This window comes from Melospiza melodia, chromosome Z (assembly GCF_035770615.1).
Source record: "Melospiza melodia melodia isolate bMelMel2 chromosome Z, bMelMel2.pri, whole genome shotgun sequence".
Classification (NCBI taxonomy): Eukaryota; Metazoa; Chordata; class Aves; order Passeriformes; family Passerellidae; genus Melospiza; species Melospiza melodia.
The window spans coordinates 79379487-79397596 of NC_086226.1; the positions used below are offsets into that span (position 1 = coordinate 79379487).

Consider the following 18110-nt stretch of genomic DNA (forward strand, 5'->3'; position numbering starts at 1 on the left):
CCACCTGCAGAGCTGCCCCAGCCCCGGGCCGGCCCAGCAAGGAGCCGCAGCTGCCGCAGCCGGGCCAGAGGAGGCTCCGGCACGGGCACGGGGATGGAGCAGCTCTGCCGGCAGCAAAGGCCGCCACGGCTGCCATCGCTCACCCGGGCACCAGAAGCTTCGGCCCGAGCTCGGGGCGGCCTCGCGGGGCCCGGAGGGGCCGCGGCAAAGACGGACACGGACAATTGCCGAGGGCCGCGGGGACGGCGGCCGGGGAATGGCTCCCGGTGCCGGAGGGCAGGGCCGGCCGGGATCTTGGCAATGAGGAATTGTTCCCTGGCAGGGTGGGCAGGCCCTGGCACAGGGTGCCCAGAGCAGCTGGGGCTGCCCCTGCATCCCCGGCACTGCCCAAGGCCAGGCTTGGAGCAGCCTGGGGCAGTGGAAGGCGTCCCTGCCATGGCGGGTTCCCACCGCCCCTCCCGCCCAGCTCCCCGCTCCGCCTGCTCCCGCTCCCGCTCCTCCTCTTCCTCCTCCTCTTCCCGTCCGTCATCAGCGTGCGCGGTCCGGCCGTGCCCGAGCCGCTGTCGGAGCCTTTTGCGGGGCCTTTTGCGGAGCCTTTTGCGGGCCATGACCCGCTGGGCCCGGCGCAGCGCCCCGCCCGGGGCCCGGGCTCTGTCCGCCACCCCTTGGGAGCAGCTGGCGCCGGGCGCGCAGCCGGAGCCGCCGCCGCCAGCCCGGAGACGGAGGAGGAAGCTGTACGAGAACCAGGACGTGAACGGGTTCGCGGCACACCGCGGGGAGCAGCAGCAGCAGAAGGAGGAGGAGGAGGAGGCGCGGAGGAAGGACAGGCGGCGGGAGAGCAGGAGGCTGAGGAGGCAGGAGAGGAAGAAGAACGCCATGGTGAGTCCTGCCCTGCAAGCGCGGGAGAAAAGGGAGAAACCCTTTCTGCTCGGCGTCTGGGGAGTGTGTCAGCCTGCATGAACAGTGAGCACAGTTACAGCCTTTGTAATGAAATGTGTCGGGTTAAGGCTGGGCGGATGCCTGTGACAGCTTGTCCAAAGTAATCTGATCAAAGCAATACAATTGCAAGCTCTAATTCCTAGTGAAGCTCACACAGAGCACGGTCCTCACTCTGTGGGGAAGAGGCAGTAGGTTCAGCGCATCCCACAGATTACGATGGAGTCTTTCCAAACTTCTCCCTGCTCCTGCCCCACTTTTATACCGTTTCTTTGCTTTCAGGTGGAGATTCAGCGATTTCAGTCACACATCTTAGTTAGGGGTGGTTGTACCTGGGGAGTGGGTTGCTCAGGGTCACCCTGGGCTGGGATGGGGTCAGAACAAACACAGGGATTTCACCCCAGCTGCTGATCCCACAGAGCATCCTCCCTTGCCTTTCAGCTGCTGTGTGGGATCAGCTGCAAGGTTCCTTCCTCTGCAAGGATTTTGGCACGGCTGTGGGGTCTCTGCCCCGCTCCCATTAGTCTTGCCTGGATTGTGCTCTGTGTGGGGGTCCCATCCAGGGAGCAGCCACTGCATTTTCCCCTGAAATTTCCCCTTTTAACTCCCAGTCATTTTCCCACAGCATTGTTAAAAGAGGTGCAGCTCTCTCTGTATTTCCCTGTGCTGGTGCTGCTGTGGGGCTCAGCAAGAGCTCAGCCCTCCCCTGCCACAGGCACAGTGTGTTTCAGGTGAAAGATGTGAAGTTTGGAACAAAAGGTGGCTTTCAGGTCCAGTTGTAGCCTTTGGCATGGCTCTCCTGGCTCACTACTATCTTTGAGGAGTTCCCAGCCCCTCTTGGTTCCTGGCTGAAACGAAATCATGCAACTTCAGTGTGTGATTCATCAAACTGTGTGTTGCTGGTTAAAGGAGAAAAGTGTCCATGTTTTGTGGTTTGATGGCAGAGCATAAAGTCTCTTGCTGGCTGCTTTTTCCTGGGGACAAAATGGTGTTTGCCCTTTAGGCCCTGGGATTTCCATGTTTTCAGCGCCGCTCACGGAATTCATCAGTGGATTTTGCTCTTCCAAGGTGTGTTTCCACTGCAGAGAGCCTGGCCACGGCGTGGCTGATTGTCCTGCAGTGCTGGAGAGCCAGGACATGGGGACGGGGATTTGCTACCGCTGCGGATCCACGGAGCACGACCTCAGCCAGTGCAGAGCCAAGGTGGATCCAGCTGCTGGTGGGTCTCAGGAAGTTTTGCTGTGTGTGAAATGCTCGGCTCTGAGCTGTCCCAGTGCTGACCCTGAAGCTTTGTGTGCTAGAAATTTAACTTTTCCAGTGTTAGCTGGGAGCCTGGCAGTAATTTATAGCATGAAGTGATGAAAATATTGTCATTGCACCGTGTTGGGTCTGTGACTTCACCGGGTTTTGATGTGGACCATAAACCCTGTTGTGGAATTTTGCAGGGCTATTTCCATATGCAAAGTGTTTCATCTGTGGTGAGATGGGACATCTGTCAAGGTCGTGTCCGGATAATCCCAAGGGGTTGTATGCTGAAGGTGAGTGTTCTGATTCACTAAATTTAGTGAAATTGAAATTTCTGTGTCCTTCCTACCTGACACAGAGCAAAGTAGCTCAGCAAGAGAATGAGAATGTGGCTAAAAGGAATTGCTGTGTATCTTTCAGTAAAAGCAGAGTAATTCTGGGGAATTCATTGTCAAATAAATTACCTGGGGATTTCTAATTTAAGGGTGGGTTTAGTATTAAATGACAGGATGAGGTGCAAAGTGTGGGACTTTGCTTGTGCCTCAGCATCAGGACATGCACCAAGGAACAAAATCCTGTGTGAATGTAGGCAGTGTGTATTTACATGCACCCAAGGAGGTGGTAGGAACATTCTTACACATTAGCTTAAAATTCTGGGAATTACAAAACACAGGCTGGCACTAAAGGGAGAGCATCTTCAGCCTGAGTAACTTTAATGAGAATTGGGGTCTAACTGATGGTTTCACTCTTCCATTGGCTCCAACAACCAGCATTCCCTGTCCTGGAGTTTCCCTGCACAAACATGGGGCCTTGGCAAGCTCCAGAGGGTGATCTTGCAGCACAGCTGGAGTGGAACAAAAATCACCTTGCTTTCAAGTGTTTGTATTGTGGGATTTCGTGTCGTGTCGAATTTCACGTCTCAGTACCTGCAGCTGGATTACCTGCCTCTCAGGAGCCCCCGTCAGTTTCATAAGTTGCTTTGAGTGTGTGTTTCAGCAGAATTCAGCCTGTTTCTCAAAAACAGAGCTTCCAGCACATCAGAAATACCCAGTGAGCAGTGGCTGGAGTCTGTGGTGTGTGGTGCTGTACAGATCCCAAACAGCTGTGTCCCTCACAGACACAGGCAGGGAATTGGGTTGGGTGTTTTCTGGGTGTTTTGTGGTGTTTTTTCCCCTAGATGAGTAACAGCTTTCTGTGTGAACAGGTGGGGGCTGCAGGCTGTGTGGCTCTGTGGAGCACTTCAAAAAGGACTGCCCGGAGAAGCAGAACGCAGGTGAGCTGCAGGGCTGTGGGGTGGCTGTGGGCCCAGCAGGGTCCAGCTGCTGCTCCGTGTGGCTCTGGGAAGAGGGTTGGAAGCAGCAGAGGTGCCCTTTTGTTGGGACAGCAGCAGGGAGGGTTCTTCCTCAGGGAGGGTGTGGAGGAGGCAGTAAGTTGCCGTGCAAAACTAAGGCAATTCATTTTTTTGTTAAAACAGAAAGTTCATCTTGTGTCTATCTGAAGGCCATATGAAATAATCTGTAATTTTTTTTGGCCAGTAATTGTGCTGCTGTTCACAGTCTGGCAGAACTGGCTGCTGCTTGTTTCAGATTTCAGTGTGGAGTGGTGGGGCTGAACGCAGTGCCAGGTGCAGGGTGCTGGTGTGTGCAGGCAGCTGTGTCAGGCACCCAGGGCAGGGACAAGGAAGGTCTGTCCTGCTGGATTCACAGCTCATGAACTGCTTCCTTACATGTTCCTCTGCTTTCCATGTGGGGGGAAAGATTAAAGGAGGTACCCCAAGCCCCCACTGTCCTACAGGAGGCAAAGCATCCCAAAAGGGTTTGAAGAATGATCCTGTTACTGGGGTGGTGACACACTTGGGCATTTTTCTACTTAGTTTCTATGACACTTAGTTATTGTGCCCCTTAATAATAAGCCACTTTGGTGAAATTTGTGTAAGAATTATTTATGGCATTCTCTATATCTGATCTTACATTAATGATATTTTTAGGTCTGAGACCCTATGTAGGATTCTAGGTGTGTACTGCTTTGCCAGTTTAGAATGGGTCAGATTCAGTCTGAGTGTAAACTTCTAGTATGACGGAAGTTTATGACACCAAAAGACTCTGAAATTGCCCCAAACCCATCTGCAATTAGCAAGGCTGTCCCCACTTGAGTTTTAGAAGCCTGTAACAAGATTTTTTCTATATTTTTTCTGGTAAGTTTAGCATCCATGAGGACTGCAAGTGCTCTTTATTTTCCCAAGGAACTTCTTTCAAAACTAGCACTGCTGGTTAAAAGCAGTTGAGTTACTTGGAGCTGTGACACCACTGGTGAGAATTGTGATATTTAAGCTCGTGTGTGCATTGTGCAGGGTATGGTCAGGTACAGGAGGACAGCTGAGAGCTGGCAAAGGAGTTCAGGCACTACAGATGCCAGTTTCCTCAGGCAGATGGGGCCAGCCTCAGTGCCCAGAGGCTGATATGGATTCCCGTGGCATTCCCCATGGGCAGCAAGGCAGAATCCCCCCTGCCCTGCTGCCCGCGCTGCGCTCTGGGCCCAGCCCAGGCTCTGGGGTGCCAGCCCTGCCCCACAGCAGCCCCAGGGCTCCTCCAGGGCTGGGCAGCTCTGCAGGTGGGGTCTCACCTGGGGACAGTGCGGGGTGAGCCGGTAAATCTCCAGCTGTGTTCTCAGAGCAGGCCACTGCGCAGGTGAATTGTTGCTGAGCCAGTGCGTGCAGCGCTGGGTGTGCTGCCCTGCTGGGGCTCAGCCCAGGCCGTGCAGGGGCAGGGCTGGCCTGGCACTGCTCTCCTGTGCCCTGCAGAGCAGGTGACTGTCGGGCGCTGGATGCCCGGCCTGAGCGCGGACCACGAGGACGTCGCGGCCGCGCCGGCGCCGCAGAGAGCGCGGCCCCAGCGACCCAAGGTTGTCACTTTCTGAAGGCTCCAGCCTCTCAAGGAGTTCTCCTGTGCTGCTGTGCTCCAGTGCTGACGACAGAGAGCGGATCCAGAAAATCAAGCGAGCTGCAGAGGAACTGTTGGTTTTCTGTCTCCCCTCATTTTCCCGGTTTGCCTCCCGAACTTGCCTGGCACACTGTAAAGCTGCGAACAACAGGAGCACAGCAAGTGGCTGCTTTATTAAAGGAATTGTGGGTGTTTTCTAAAGGCTCTCGTTGGATTCTGGTTTGGTTTGGACTTTTCCTTTTAGGAATAATGAACTTATTCCTCCATATGTTCCAGCCTGAGCAGTCTTGTGGTGAAGCTTCAGATCAGCCCTGTGGGCTGCTGGGCTTGGGGAGCAGTTCCTGATGGTTGTAGTGGTCATTATCTGCCATTAACCTGGTTGGTCGTGCACACTGGGTCATTTCAGTGTGTTCACTAACAGAATCCAGCCCTTCCTCTGAAACCTCTGGTGAAACACAGCCCTAAGGAATTGCAGAGCAAGTGAGGAGCTTTCTTAGTTTATTTCCTTATTTTTCAAAGAAAATGCTCAAAAATCTGCAGTGTTTCCATGCCTTGGTGAGCTGGGAGTAAACTTTTCTTTGTAAAAAGAAAACACCTGGTGCATATTAAACAGAAAAATTAAGAAACCAACTCCAAACAGAGTTCCTGCATTCCTGGAGAAGCGCACCCTGACCTTCCCTCACATAATTTTCTTGCAGCAAGATACAAATATGGGGAATTAAATTTTGTGGGGATATTTTATATTTGTACAGGTGATTATTTTTAATAAAATATTGCTAATGAATACAGTGGTTAGAGGTCATATTTTAGATTCCTTGCTGCTGCTGTGGAGACTGAGATAAGGGGTGTATGTTCAGTTAGTAATAATCAGAGCACATTTTTAAATGGGGAAGAGGAGTGGATGTGAATGAAACCAAGGATTAATTATGGAGTTTTAGTTAACTGTTGGTAACAGCTCAAAGCTATCAGTTTAATGTGGACATTTGGCAACAGACAGTTACAGCAGCTTAAGAAGCATTTCCGTTTCTATTTTACGAATGAAGTGCATTGTTTAAAAAGCGTATTTTTAGATAATTTCCCAGCTCCTTGGCTTTGTGATGTGTTCCTGCAGCCCTGGGGCCGCGGCCTTGGCCTGTCCTGGTGGTGCCAGTGCTGCCCAGTGAGGGCTGGTGCAGGCTGTGGTTGTGCAGCTCCCAAGGAGGGGCTGATCTCCAGCTCCTGCAGAGCAATCTGAGCTGTTGGTACTGGACAAAACCACTGGCTAGGGGCAGCCGGTGCTGTTTCACAGAGGCATGCGTGGCTGCAGGAGGCTGTTTGGAAAGCACCTGCAGAAGGTGCTGCTTGTCAAGGTGTCAGTCCATGAATTCACAGTGCTGGGTGCAGCAGCTTCTGGGCTGGCTGTGTCCAGAGCCAACATCAGGGGTCTCTCTTGAGCAGCGCTGGGAGCCCGGGTTACCTGTGCAGCGCAGGCGGCTCTGCCATCTCCTGCACGCCGGGGAGAGCCCCGCTGCCGGCAGGGAGCTGGGAGGCGGCACCCACCGCCTCGGGGCCTTCTGTGCTCGGAAGGGAATGCCTGGGCTCCCAGCGTGAGCTGCTGCACTTTATCCACGTGAAGGAAATGCTGACCTAGAATGAGATCTGGATCTGTGATCCAGAATGAGATCTGGATCTGGATCTGTGAGCCAGAGGCCTGGAGCTGTGTGTCTCCCCGCATTCCTGGTGAAGCACAGCCCGGTGGGGTGGCCCAGCAGGCAGAGCTGTGCCCAAAGGGAGGCACAGGCCAGGGGACACCGGAGAGGTGACACCCGCAGGGCTCCCCTTGGTGCCTCCCCTGCCACCCTTCTCATGTGTGGCTGGTGGGTTCCGTAAATCCCTGCAGCAGGCTCTGCTCGGGCTGCAGGGCACGCTGAAGGCGTGTCCAGTGCCAGCCCTGAGAGCCCTGGCCCTGGCGGCGGTGGCACTGCAGTGACAGAGTGGCAGTGCTGGCCCTCACCAGGATGCAATGGCTGGTGCCACCCTCGCTGCTCTGAAGGGCCTCTCTGAGCTCAAAGAGAGCAGCACACAAGGCAGACACAGCTCAGCACAGCTTGCTGGGGAGGAGGGCACCCAGGAGTTGCTGCTGCGTGTTTGTCTCTCCAGCCTGGCACAGCTGGAGCTCAGGGCTCTCCTGCAGAACCCATCAGCACTGCAGAGCAGCATTCTGCACATACTGGGATGAAAACTGTGGTGAAACTGGCAAAGCTCCTCAGTAGCACTGGTTTCTGCAGATTACAAGGGGTGTGTCAGGGTCCCTCCTAGTGAACGGATGACCTGATGGTTGGTAGGGGTGATCTCAGGGGGCAAAAACCAACACGGTACAAGGGGGTTTGCAGTGATAATCAAATCAAATGCAGTTTTATTGAAATAACCACAGCAAAAATGCGATGGAGGCATTAAAAGGAAGAAAAAGAGAGAGAAAGAAAGAGGAGAGAGAGAGGCAAGGAGAGGGGATATAGCTACCAACACAGAGACAGAGTCCTTTGGTCCAGTCCAGCCGAGGGTCCGCCTGCTACGCTGGGGAGATCTCAAAGGCTCTGGCTAACTCAGAGGTTTTTATTACTGAAAACTGTGAGGGGGGTGAAACAGATACAATAGGGAACAGATGTAACAGGTAGTCCATGTTCTCAGCAGTGAGTGAAAGCCATTGTTTTCTTGCTCCAGTGGTCACAATCTGCAGGCAAACATCTCGCTTTGGTCAGCTTGCCTCCCCACACACCTTCCCCGGGCTGGGGGTTTCAGTCCCAGTCCTTGGAAGGAGCAGAGGGGCCTTTTAGGAGTTTCATGTCTCAGTCCCTGGGACTGCTCCCAAGGGCTGAATCCCGATTTTGGTGAGTTTTGTCAGAAAAAACATCTCCATGAGGGGAGACCCCCCGTTCCTGAGGGGAGACACCCCCAGGATCAGGCCAAATGACTAAATCATGATTTTTGGGGATTTTCCAGGGGAAATCTGTGTGTTTTGTGTGAAGGGAGACCCCCCAGGACTGCCCCTGAGGGCTAAATCCCATTTTGGTGGGTTTTGTTAGGGAAACATATGCATCTTCTGTGTGAGGGGAGACCCCCGGTTCCTGAGGGGATACACACCTGGGATTAGGCCCAAAGAATAAATCTCGATGTTTTGAGGGTTTTCCAGAGAAATATCCATGTGTTCTGCATGAGGGGAGATCCCCAGGACTGCCTCTCATGGCTGAATCCTGATTTTGTGGGGTTTATCAGGGAAACATCTGCGTGTTCTGCGTGAGGGGAGACCCCTAGTTCCTGAGGGGAGAGACCCCCAGGACTGGGCCCAATTAATATTTTGGTGTTTTCCAGGGGAATGCCTGCATGTTCATGTGAGGGGAGACCGCCAGTATAGTAAACCCCTCAGGTTTAGCCAGGGCCCCTTGAAGAATAGAATGCTGACACAGCGGCAAAGAAGTTTCCTGTCTCCAGGGACATCCGCCTTGTGCCTTATCCCTATAGCCATATAAGACAATATGTTGTTAACCCTACTATTGGTCACTTATGGTCACTCTAACACCTTTGCCATTGGTCAAGATTGGATCTGGGCCAAGGGTATAAAGGTAGAATACTGTACCCCTACTAACTCGGAAGAAGAAGAGCTGAGACCCTTCACGGACCCTCCAATAAAGCCATACTCGTGGAACAGTCGGCGTCTTCTGCTCCTCCTGTCTCTACCGTCTGTTGGAGCCTTAAGCCAAGGGAAAAGCTACCTAGCTGTCCTGGGGTGACGTTATGATGCTTGTATCCCCATTCATCTGTTCTGTGCCTTTAAGACCGGCTCTGAAGAGTGGAAGTTTTGTTTGGGTTTCTCTTATCAGGGACACAGAGATGGGCAGTACATAGGGATGTTTTGGCTTCTTGCTTTTCAGCTTGCTGCTTTGCTTGTTTGCTTTTCTGCTCTTGCTTCTGCTCTCGCTTTTGCTTCTGCTTATTAGCTAGTTTAGCTCAACAGTCCAAATTCCTTCCTGGACTGTTTCTCCTCCTCTCCTGTTTCTGTGACCGTCTCGAGCCTGCTCTGGACTGGGACTGAGAACACCGAGGATTCACACCATTTGGCTGCAGAAGCTACCCCAGCACCAGAGGGACTGAGAACAGAGCAACCACCCCCGAAAGAGACTTTCTGATTTTGTCACCTTTCTCAGAGCGGTGTCATCGGGTATTGTTCATTTTGTGTGCTGGGGGGTGCTGTGCCTGAAATAAACAGGTTCTTTCCACCTGTCTCCAAGGAATTTTTTCCTGAACCAGTTGGGGGGAGGGGCCGTGTGGGTTTTGCTTTCTGGAGGGGCCCTCCTTTGCAGATTCTTTAACAAATTTGCCCTAAACCAGGACAAAATATTGGCGCCCAACGTGGGGCTCGAGAGAGAGTGGAAAAACCCTGTTTTGACTGCATTTTGGTTGCTATTACTCTGTGTTCATTTAAATCAGCTAATAGCCATGCTTTTTGAATTCATAATGTCTATTGGGGTGAAGGTTTGCATGCATTTCTGGTCCCTAGGGTTTTTTGAGATTTTAATACCTCTCTGGTCCCTAGGTTTATTTTCTTATCCAGAAATAGCTTTAGTATTGTCCCTCATACGTAGCTTTTACATCAGAGGAGTAGCTATCCTGCTGGGCTTGGTGGCAATGATGTGCAAGAAGTTTATAAACATGCAAGGGTCTGCTCCAGGTATGAATGGTTCGTGGCTATGGTTATGCATCCAGTTTGTTGCAGGAGGAGCAGGAGGGAATGAGGTTTTTCAGCCTCTGCTTTCCTTCTTCTCCTATGAATCAGTTGCATCACTAGTGAAGGATGTTCAGTTTCCCCTCAGTGTTAAAGAAACCATCTTTCTGATATTCAATCTGGTAACCTTCTTCTATACAGCCTGCTGCTTCTCTAGAATGAGGGCTGAGATTTCTAGACGGGCTGATGAGACTGCTGACTCAGGAGTAAACCTGGTGTGGAAAATCCTAAGTGGTGTGGGAAATGGGAGGATATGGGCCAAATCCTGAAGGAGTCCAGGCTGCCTCGGAGGTAATAGGCACTGAAGCACAACTCCTCCTGGCATCCCAACTACCGGTGCTGGGGTGGATGTTCAAAGGCAAGGTTCCTTCCACTCACCATGCCACCAGTGCTACATGGAGCAAGTGGATCACTCTCATCACTCAGCGTGCATGTATAGGTAAACTGAATCGCCCTGGGATTTTGGAGGTCATTACAAATTGGCCCTAAGGTGAGAATTTTGGTGTCACAGATGAAGAGGAACAAGAATCGGTGACACGTGCTGAAGAGGCTCCTCCCTATAACCAACTGCCACCAGAGGAAACACGCTACATTCTTTTCACTGACGGTTCCTGTCGCATCGTAGGGATGAACCGGAAGTGGAAAGCAGCCGTATGGAGCCCCACACGACAGGTTGCACAAGCTACCGAAGGAGAAGGTGGATCAAGCCAACTTGCTGAACTCAAAGCTGTTCAACTGGCCCTGGACATTGCTGAGAGAGAGAAGTGGCCAAAGCTCTACCTCTACACTGATTCATCGATGGTAGCCAATGCTCTGTGGGGATGGCTGGAGAAGTGGAAAAAGGCTAAATGGCAACGTAGAGGGAAAGCAATTTGGGCTGCTGATGAGTGGAAAGACATTGCTACCAGGGTAGAGAGGCTACCTGTGTGTAGTAGATAGGGTCAGGCGCTCGGAAAATCTCGCGATGTCACGGAAAGCAGCAGGATTCCTCTCCCCCTGTAGTGATAGTCCTATGTATTGGATAGGTGGGTCCTGTTGCTCTGGATGAGCTACAGCTGCGGGGTCCTTGGTTGGGCAGCAGCTGTAGCTCATGAAGGCCACTGGGATAAAAGGGGTGGGTCGAGAGCCCAGGAGGAGCCCCTGTGAAGCCATGAGGAACTGCACAGCAGAGAAGAGCTACATGGTAGAAAACCAGCTAGAAGGTATGGACTTTAAGAATATTATAACAAGAGTATGGGACTTGAGAAATATGAAATACAATAAGATAACAGCAACAATTGGTGATCCCGAGGTGATGGAAGTATGCAGCTGGAAGAGCTGTGTAAGATAGGACAGCCTGAGAGCTGTAGCAGCCTGAAGAGCTGTGGAAGATTGTGTGTATTGTACTTGTGTGGTGTATGAGGCCTTTGCGTCTTGGGATAAAACATGTATTGTAAAGGAAATGAATATATTGTACTTGAATATCTATATTGTATTTGAATACATCTGTTAGTAATAGAAAAAGGGGGAAATGTAGTGAGAGTCCTGTGTATTGGATAGGTGGGTCCTGGTTGCTCTGGATGAGCTACAGCTGCGGGGTCCTTGGTTGGGCAGCAGCTGTAGCTCATGAAGGCCACTAGGATAAAAGGGGGTGGGTCGAGAGCCCAGGAGGAGCCCCTGTGAAGCCATGAGGAACTGCACAGCAGAGAAGAGCTACATGGTAGAAAACCAGCTAGAAGGTATGGACTTTAAGAATATCATAACAAGAGTATGGGACTCGAGAAATATGAAATACAATAAGATAACAACAACAATTGGTGACCCCGATGTGATGGAAGTATGCAGCCTGAAGAGCTGTGGAAAATAGGACAGCCTGAAGAGCTGTGGAGATGGAAGTATGCAGCCTGAAGAGCTGTGGAAGATAGGACAGCCTGAGAGCTGTAGCAGCCTGAAGAGCTGTGGAGATGGAGGTATGCAGCCTGAAGAGCTGTGGAAAATAGGACAGCCTGAAGAGCTGTGGAAAATAAGGACAGCCTGAGAGCTGTAGCAGCCTGAAGAGCTGTGGAAGATTGTGTGTATTGTACTTGTGCGGTGTATGAGGCCTTTGAGTCGTGGGGTGAAACATGTATTGTAAAGGAAATGAATATATTGTACTTGAATGTGTATATTGTATTTGAATACATCTGTTAGTAATAGAAAAAGGGGGAAATGTAGTGAGAGTCCTATGTATTGGATAGGTGGGTCCTGGTTGCTCTGGATGAGCTACAGCTGTGGGGTCCTTGGTTGGGCAGCAGCTGTAGCTCATGCAACTGGGATAAAAGGGGTGGGTCGAGAGCCCTGGTGGAGCCCCTGTGAAGCCATGAGGAACCGCACAGCAGAGAGGAGCAGCATGCTAGAAAACCAGCTAGAAGGTATGGATTTTAAGAATATCATAACAAGAGTATGGGACTCGAGAAATATGAAATACAATAAGATAACAACAACATCCCCCTAACGCCTAGTGATAAGGGATCACCCAAGAATGTAGACCCCCCCTAACATTAGTAACTTTCGACTCCTTATTAAACAATTACAGTAAGGTAAGACCCCCTGACGTACAGAAAAACCTTCCCGAGTATAAAACCCGACGAGACGGGACAATAAAGGCCTTTGAACCGTCCACCATGTTGGTGCCTGCGTGTGTTCTTGGCCGAGCGACCCTGGAGAGTTTGGGTCGCCGTGCCGTTTCCTCAGAACCAGGTCGCCTTGCCTTGCATCAGAAGGCAACAACTGGTGCCAAAACCCGGAAAGCCGATTAGAGCCCGGGGAACGGGGATTCGCCTGGACAGAGGACGGCGGCTGCACAGCTGGTCTAGTGCAGCGGAGGGGACGCCCTAGAATCATGGAAGCTACAGCAAAGGTCGTAAGTCAGGCTCATGAGCAATGGGGAATTAAAGGTGAGCTCAGGAATTCTAATCTTGCTATTGCAAGGCTCCTAGAGCTCGGGACGATCGGATGTCCAGTAAATATATTGGGAAGCGCGGGAGAAGTGCACTGCCGCCTCAGCAGAGGACTCTAAGTCCGCAGGCAGTGGTAAAAACCTCAAAGCGTGGGGGAAAGTAGAAGAGGCCCTACGCAAGACGTTAGAAGAACAGGAGACTCGGAAAGCCGGGCGTACACGTTTATTAGCTACACCAAAGCTGGGGGTGGGGGCCGCGACACAAACCGCCTCTGAGAGCGATCGGATTGGAGGCGGGAACATGCGGGGGCCGGGCGCGTTCCACCCCTTCCCGAGCCCGAGCCCAGACCCCCCGGAGCCCCCAGGAGACATCCCGGAGCCCCCTGGGGACCCCCTGGAACACCCAGGGGACCCCCCAACCCTCCCATGGAGCCCGCTGGGTCCCGGCCCCCCCGCAGAACCATCCGAAAAATCCGCGGTTTCTCTATCCGTCCCTTCCCCGCCGGTCGCCAATCCGGCGCAGGAGGCAGAGCAGCGCGCGCGACGCTTTTTGCAGGGACTCGCAGAGAAGGCGCGGAACGCGACCGGATTGTCGGACCCCGCCGGGATCGGTAAAAACTCGCCCCCTCCATGTGCGTTTAATGGCGCCGAAACACATGGCGAGGGCGGAAGGGAAGAGGCGGGGGGCGGAAACGGAGTCAGCCTGCTTAACAACGCATGCGCGGGCGAGCGGGGAGAAGGGGCGGCCCCTGCGGAGGAGCATAAAACCAATCAGAGCGCTCTATTCAAATTAGGTCCTTATAGGGTAAGGACCTCCCCCAGCAGGAGGCAGGGGGAGCCCAGGGGGAGGGAGCGGAACCACCCCGGAAGGGGGAAGCGAAGCCAAAGCCGAACAAAACGGCACGGAGCACCGGAAGTGTACCGGCAGTCAGCTTCTGGCTCAGAGTCAAGTAACAGCTTCTCAGACAGCTTGGAAGAGCCGACCGAGTCCGGCTGGGACTCGGAAACCGAGAGAGCAGAATTAATGCGGTTTGGAGCGAAACCGAATAAAGCTTTAAACAATATCGGGAAACAATCGCAACACAAACTCACCAATTGGGGGAAAATAAAAATAGCTGGTGAAGACCGGGCACCGGCAGCCACGATACACGCTTTCCCGGCGAGGGTCACCGGAGTGCGGGGGAACCAACAAAGGGCATATGTCGCCCTGGTTTTCTAAGATTTTCTAAGCCTTCTGATGTTGACATTCTTGTAGTGAACTTTCCCACACACTTTCTGTAGATGTCGCCGACCGACACGAAAGAACACAAGCACACCACCGCTTTCAGGTGAAAGGAAAAAAGGGAAGTTTTATTCTCTGACTCCACTATTTATAGTTTTACAAGAGTGACAGTGGATTGGAAGGTGACAGTGACACCTCTGCAATGCCACAGGTCAAACCAACAGTCCATCAACTCTCTCCTCCTCCATAAAGGAATGAAAAACAATGAGTTATTTACAGAAAGTGTGTGGGAAAGTTCACTACAAGAATGTCAACATCAGAAGGCTTAGAAAATCTTAGAAAACCAGGGTGACAGGGCATATACCCCAGTTAACCCAAAAGAAGCCAAAGCAATTTCAGAAAAAGGGGTCAACCTAGCTGTAGTACCCACTCTTGTGGACGACCTTTCTAGCAATAACGATCTACTCACTTTTGATATTACGCAAATAAGCCGCATGCTTTTTCATGGGGCGGGGCGGATTGTATCTAAGCAGGAGTGGCAGGATGACCGCGTTAGCCCAGGCTTCTGGGCAAGGGCTGCAACTCAGCGAGCTGTCCCCAGCCGGCACAGCTTTCCCTGGCAGCACCCTCACTCCAAGCACGCCCGAGAGGGATCTGTAGGAGCTGCGGGAAGACACCTCGCTAGGGACAGTAGATCCCGGCCCCAGGGAAACGGGAGAGGGAGGGGGCACGCGGGCCATGCTCAGCCTCCTCCCGCTGCGAATGCAAGATGTCCCATCTATGCCAATCCCCAGTGGGGCAGGGGACCCTCATACCCCATGTGTTGTGGTGTGTTTTTAAGTTTCTGAGTTTGCTCCCTCATTTTATGTATGTTGTCCCTTTGTTCTCCATAAATGGTTCCTCTCTTCCCAGTTTTCCCGCCACTATTGCCCTGACAGTTGAGTTACTATGGTTACCCCTGCCCCCGTTAGCTGTCAATCTCCCAAGTTACATAACTGCTCCTCCCTTATAGTAAAGTTTTCCTCCCCCCTGGGCCCAGTCAATCACCCCCCACTCCTCCCTGCTTTCGAGAACATTCTTCTCTCTGGGGGTTGTGGTTGGCTGGCGTCCCGGGGCCCCTCCTTTGTTCTATGCTTATTGGATAAGTTCTTGTGTCAGTTTTCTTATGTACCGCCCCACATGTTCCCCTATTGGTTAGCTGGGCTTCCCCTCCCTTCTCCACCCCTTCCCTGTAAAAACTCTGTCTCCCCCCCTGTTCGGGGCCATTTGCTGTGGGTTTTTCCACCTGTTGGTTGCCCTTTTTGCTGCCTGTGGGCTCTTCAATAAACCGACGTTTTACCCCCAGCAAGTGGTCGCGTCCTCACTCGTCTCGTCCTGCGTGAACCCAAGTCCGCAATCCAGCCCAGCCCGAGGCCAGGACGCCAAGGGGGGCTGGCTTCTGATGCGCAGGGGCGTCGGCCGCATCTCCCCTTTTGCTAGCCGGACTTAGGGCCGCGTACGCCCTCGCGCACCCATGCCCCCACAGGGAAAAGTCAATTTTACATCCCCACCTACAACGCAATGCCAGAATTGCACAACACCACCAGTAATGCTTTCGCACCCCCCACCGCCACAAGCCGCGCCGGTGTCACAGGACCAGCAGGGGACGCCCCAGTGCGGGATCCCTGGGTGGCCCTGGCCATGAGAATAGGGAAGGAGCCCCTGATGGTGTGGGGGACATGCCGCCTTCACGGCAGTCAGGATCCCCACGTCATAGGGCTCCAGTTTTGGGCGGACACGGGATCAGACTGCACGATTTTTCCCCAAGCACATTGGCCCGGACATTGGCAATTCACAGAAGTCCCTCCAGTGAACGGAGTGGGAGGGCAGTCCCGGGCATGGAAAAGCACCCAGCTGGTGGCTATAACACTTCATATATTCGTGGCAAGGCTCTGCCTAGCCATGGCAGGACCGGGAGTGTCAACATCTGCAGCAGCCCTAATGCTGGAAGAAGCATTCTCCTCGCGACGGGGCACTGTGTCGGTCGTTCACATCAACAGCCACAACCCAGTCAAAGGTTACTTTCGGATCGGCAACGACAAAGCAGACGCCGCAGCGAAAGGCATCTGGACGTTGCAGGAAGCCCGTCAACTGCACGAGTCACTCCACATCGGAGCCAAAGCACTGGCGAAGAGATGCGAAATCTCGACAGCGGACGCGAAACATGTGGTAGCCACCTGCCCTCATTGCCAGAAGTCACCCCTATGGACCTGTGGGGTCAACCCGAGAGGTCTCAAGCCCTCAGAAATCTGGCAGTCGGACTTCACCTGGTGCGAACTGCTGAAGCCCCAAGCATGGCTTGCAGTGACAGTAGACACTCATAGCGGAACGATCATAGCCACGCAGCACCCCAACACTAACTCCAAGGCCACAATTCAGCACTGGCTGACAGCCATGGCCTGGCTTGGTATCCCCAAACAGATCAAAACTGACAACGGTTCCAATTTCACTTCTAAACCAGTGCAAGAGTTTGCTTCAAAATGGGGCATCACATTAGTGCAAGGTATCCCGTATAACAGTACCGGGCAGGCCAGAGTTGAGAGAGCAAAACAGACCCTGAAAACCAAGATAGAAGTGTTGGTGAAAGCAGAGGGCTTTGCCAATGCCATTTCCCCAGGAGATCAGGCACGTATACTGGCAACCGCTCTGCTGGCATTGAATCAATTCCCTAGGGGAGATGAAACAAGCAGTCCCGTTCAAAAACACTGGGCCACTCGAACGCTAGAGGAGGGCCCACAGGTGGTAATCAGAAACGAGCTAGGCGAATGGGAACGGGGTTGGAGGCTGATGCTCACGGGGAGCGGGTACGCAGCTGTCAAAAAGGACGGCAAAATCAGGTGGTATCCACTTAAGTCAATCAAGCCCGACCTTCACAACGAGCAGAATGAGACTGATGAGAGTTGCGAGTTTCTGTTTACAGGACCTGCTCGTGGGACGTCCTCGTGATGCATACATCCCCATTCCAGAGGAAAGTGACAGACCACCAAGCCGCCAGGCAGCACCCGAGAGACCCGCACGGGTGAGACCCAAGCACCAAGGGTGTTTCTGTGTGATTTTGCTGTTGGGGCTTGTTGCCAGAGGGCAAGCCAGCCCAGACCACTACCCCCATCAGCCATTCAGGTGGGTCATGCAACACCTTAGTAGCGACAAGGTGCTCAAAGAAATCACCACACCGAACGTCCCATCCTTCGTGCTCCGCATCACCGGCCTGTTTCCAGGACAACCAAAGGTAGACCCCCATTCCCCACACGCCACACACATGTACCTATCCTACTGGTGCCCAGCTTCAAACCCTGGGAAAAGCTACTACAATCACCCAGGGTGGGGACATTGTGGGCACTGGGGCTGCGAAACCATTGTTACAGATGCCACACCGTCAGGGCCTAGGTGGGAGCCACAAGAGCCCGACAAATTCTTACAGTTCACCTGGGCACCCACCGGTTGCAAAACACCCCTCTTCCTCCACGGAAACTTTTAACGAAACTGCCATAAAATCCCCGAATTTCGGAAATGCACAGACTACAACATGACAGTTTTGCAGCCAGATCACCCTAGTTGGGCCATAGGCAAAACGTGGACAGTAGTCTTTCAAGGGTCAAAAGAGAGAGTGAATGTGCAAATTATTAGGCACCCCGAGCGGTCGGACCCAACAAAGTGATTAAAAGCGTGCCAAAAGGGAGAAACACGACCAACCCCAAAGCCTTGCCCACAAGGGTGGCTGATATCCCGACCGGCCATGCGGAAGCCTTTCAGATAGGCCGTTCAGCCGAGTCAGACTCAGACCCAATCCTTCGTATGTTAGAAGCTACCTTCCTATCCCTGAACGAAACCTAACCTGACCGAATCCTGCTGGCTTTGTTACAATGTCAAACCTCCCTTTTACAAAGGAGTCGCTTTAAACACTCCCTTCAGTTACTCCACAGCAGATGCACCCAACCAATGTAGATGGGACACCCCCCGCAAAGGAATCACCCTGAGTCAAGTCACAGGCCAGGGCAGATGCTTTGGCAATGCAACCCTAGCTAGGCGGAAAGGCAACGTCTGCACCGAAGT

At 52.8% G+C, this 18110-nt stretch overlaps 1 protein-coding gene across 3 annotated transcripts; it reads left to right on the forward strand.

Annotated features, from left to right (window-relative positions):
* Positions 1–589: 589 nt before the first annotated feature.
* LOC134432610 (zinc finger CCHC domain-containing protein 9-like) lies at positions 590–5900 on the forward strand. Of its 3 annotated transcripts, none has more exons than XM_063181496.1 (5): positions 590–879; positions 2005–2155; positions 2382–2474; positions 3386–3454; positions 5100–5900. In XM_063181496.1, the coding sequence occupies exons 1-5, from the start codon at positions 607–609 to the stop codon at positions 5318–5320; spliced, it is 807 nt and encodes a 268-aa protein (XP_063037566.1). In that variant the 5' UTR covers positions 590–606; the 3' UTR covers positions 5321–5900. The 3 variants fall into 3 exon arrangements, with proteins under 3 accessions (XP_063037566.1, XP_063037565.1, XP_063037567.1); XM_063181495.1 differs by having other exon boundaries at positions 592–879; positions 4987–5900; XM_063181497.1 differs by having other exon boundaries at positions 592–879; positions 4982–5236.
* Positions 5901–18110: the final 12210 nt, after the last annotated feature.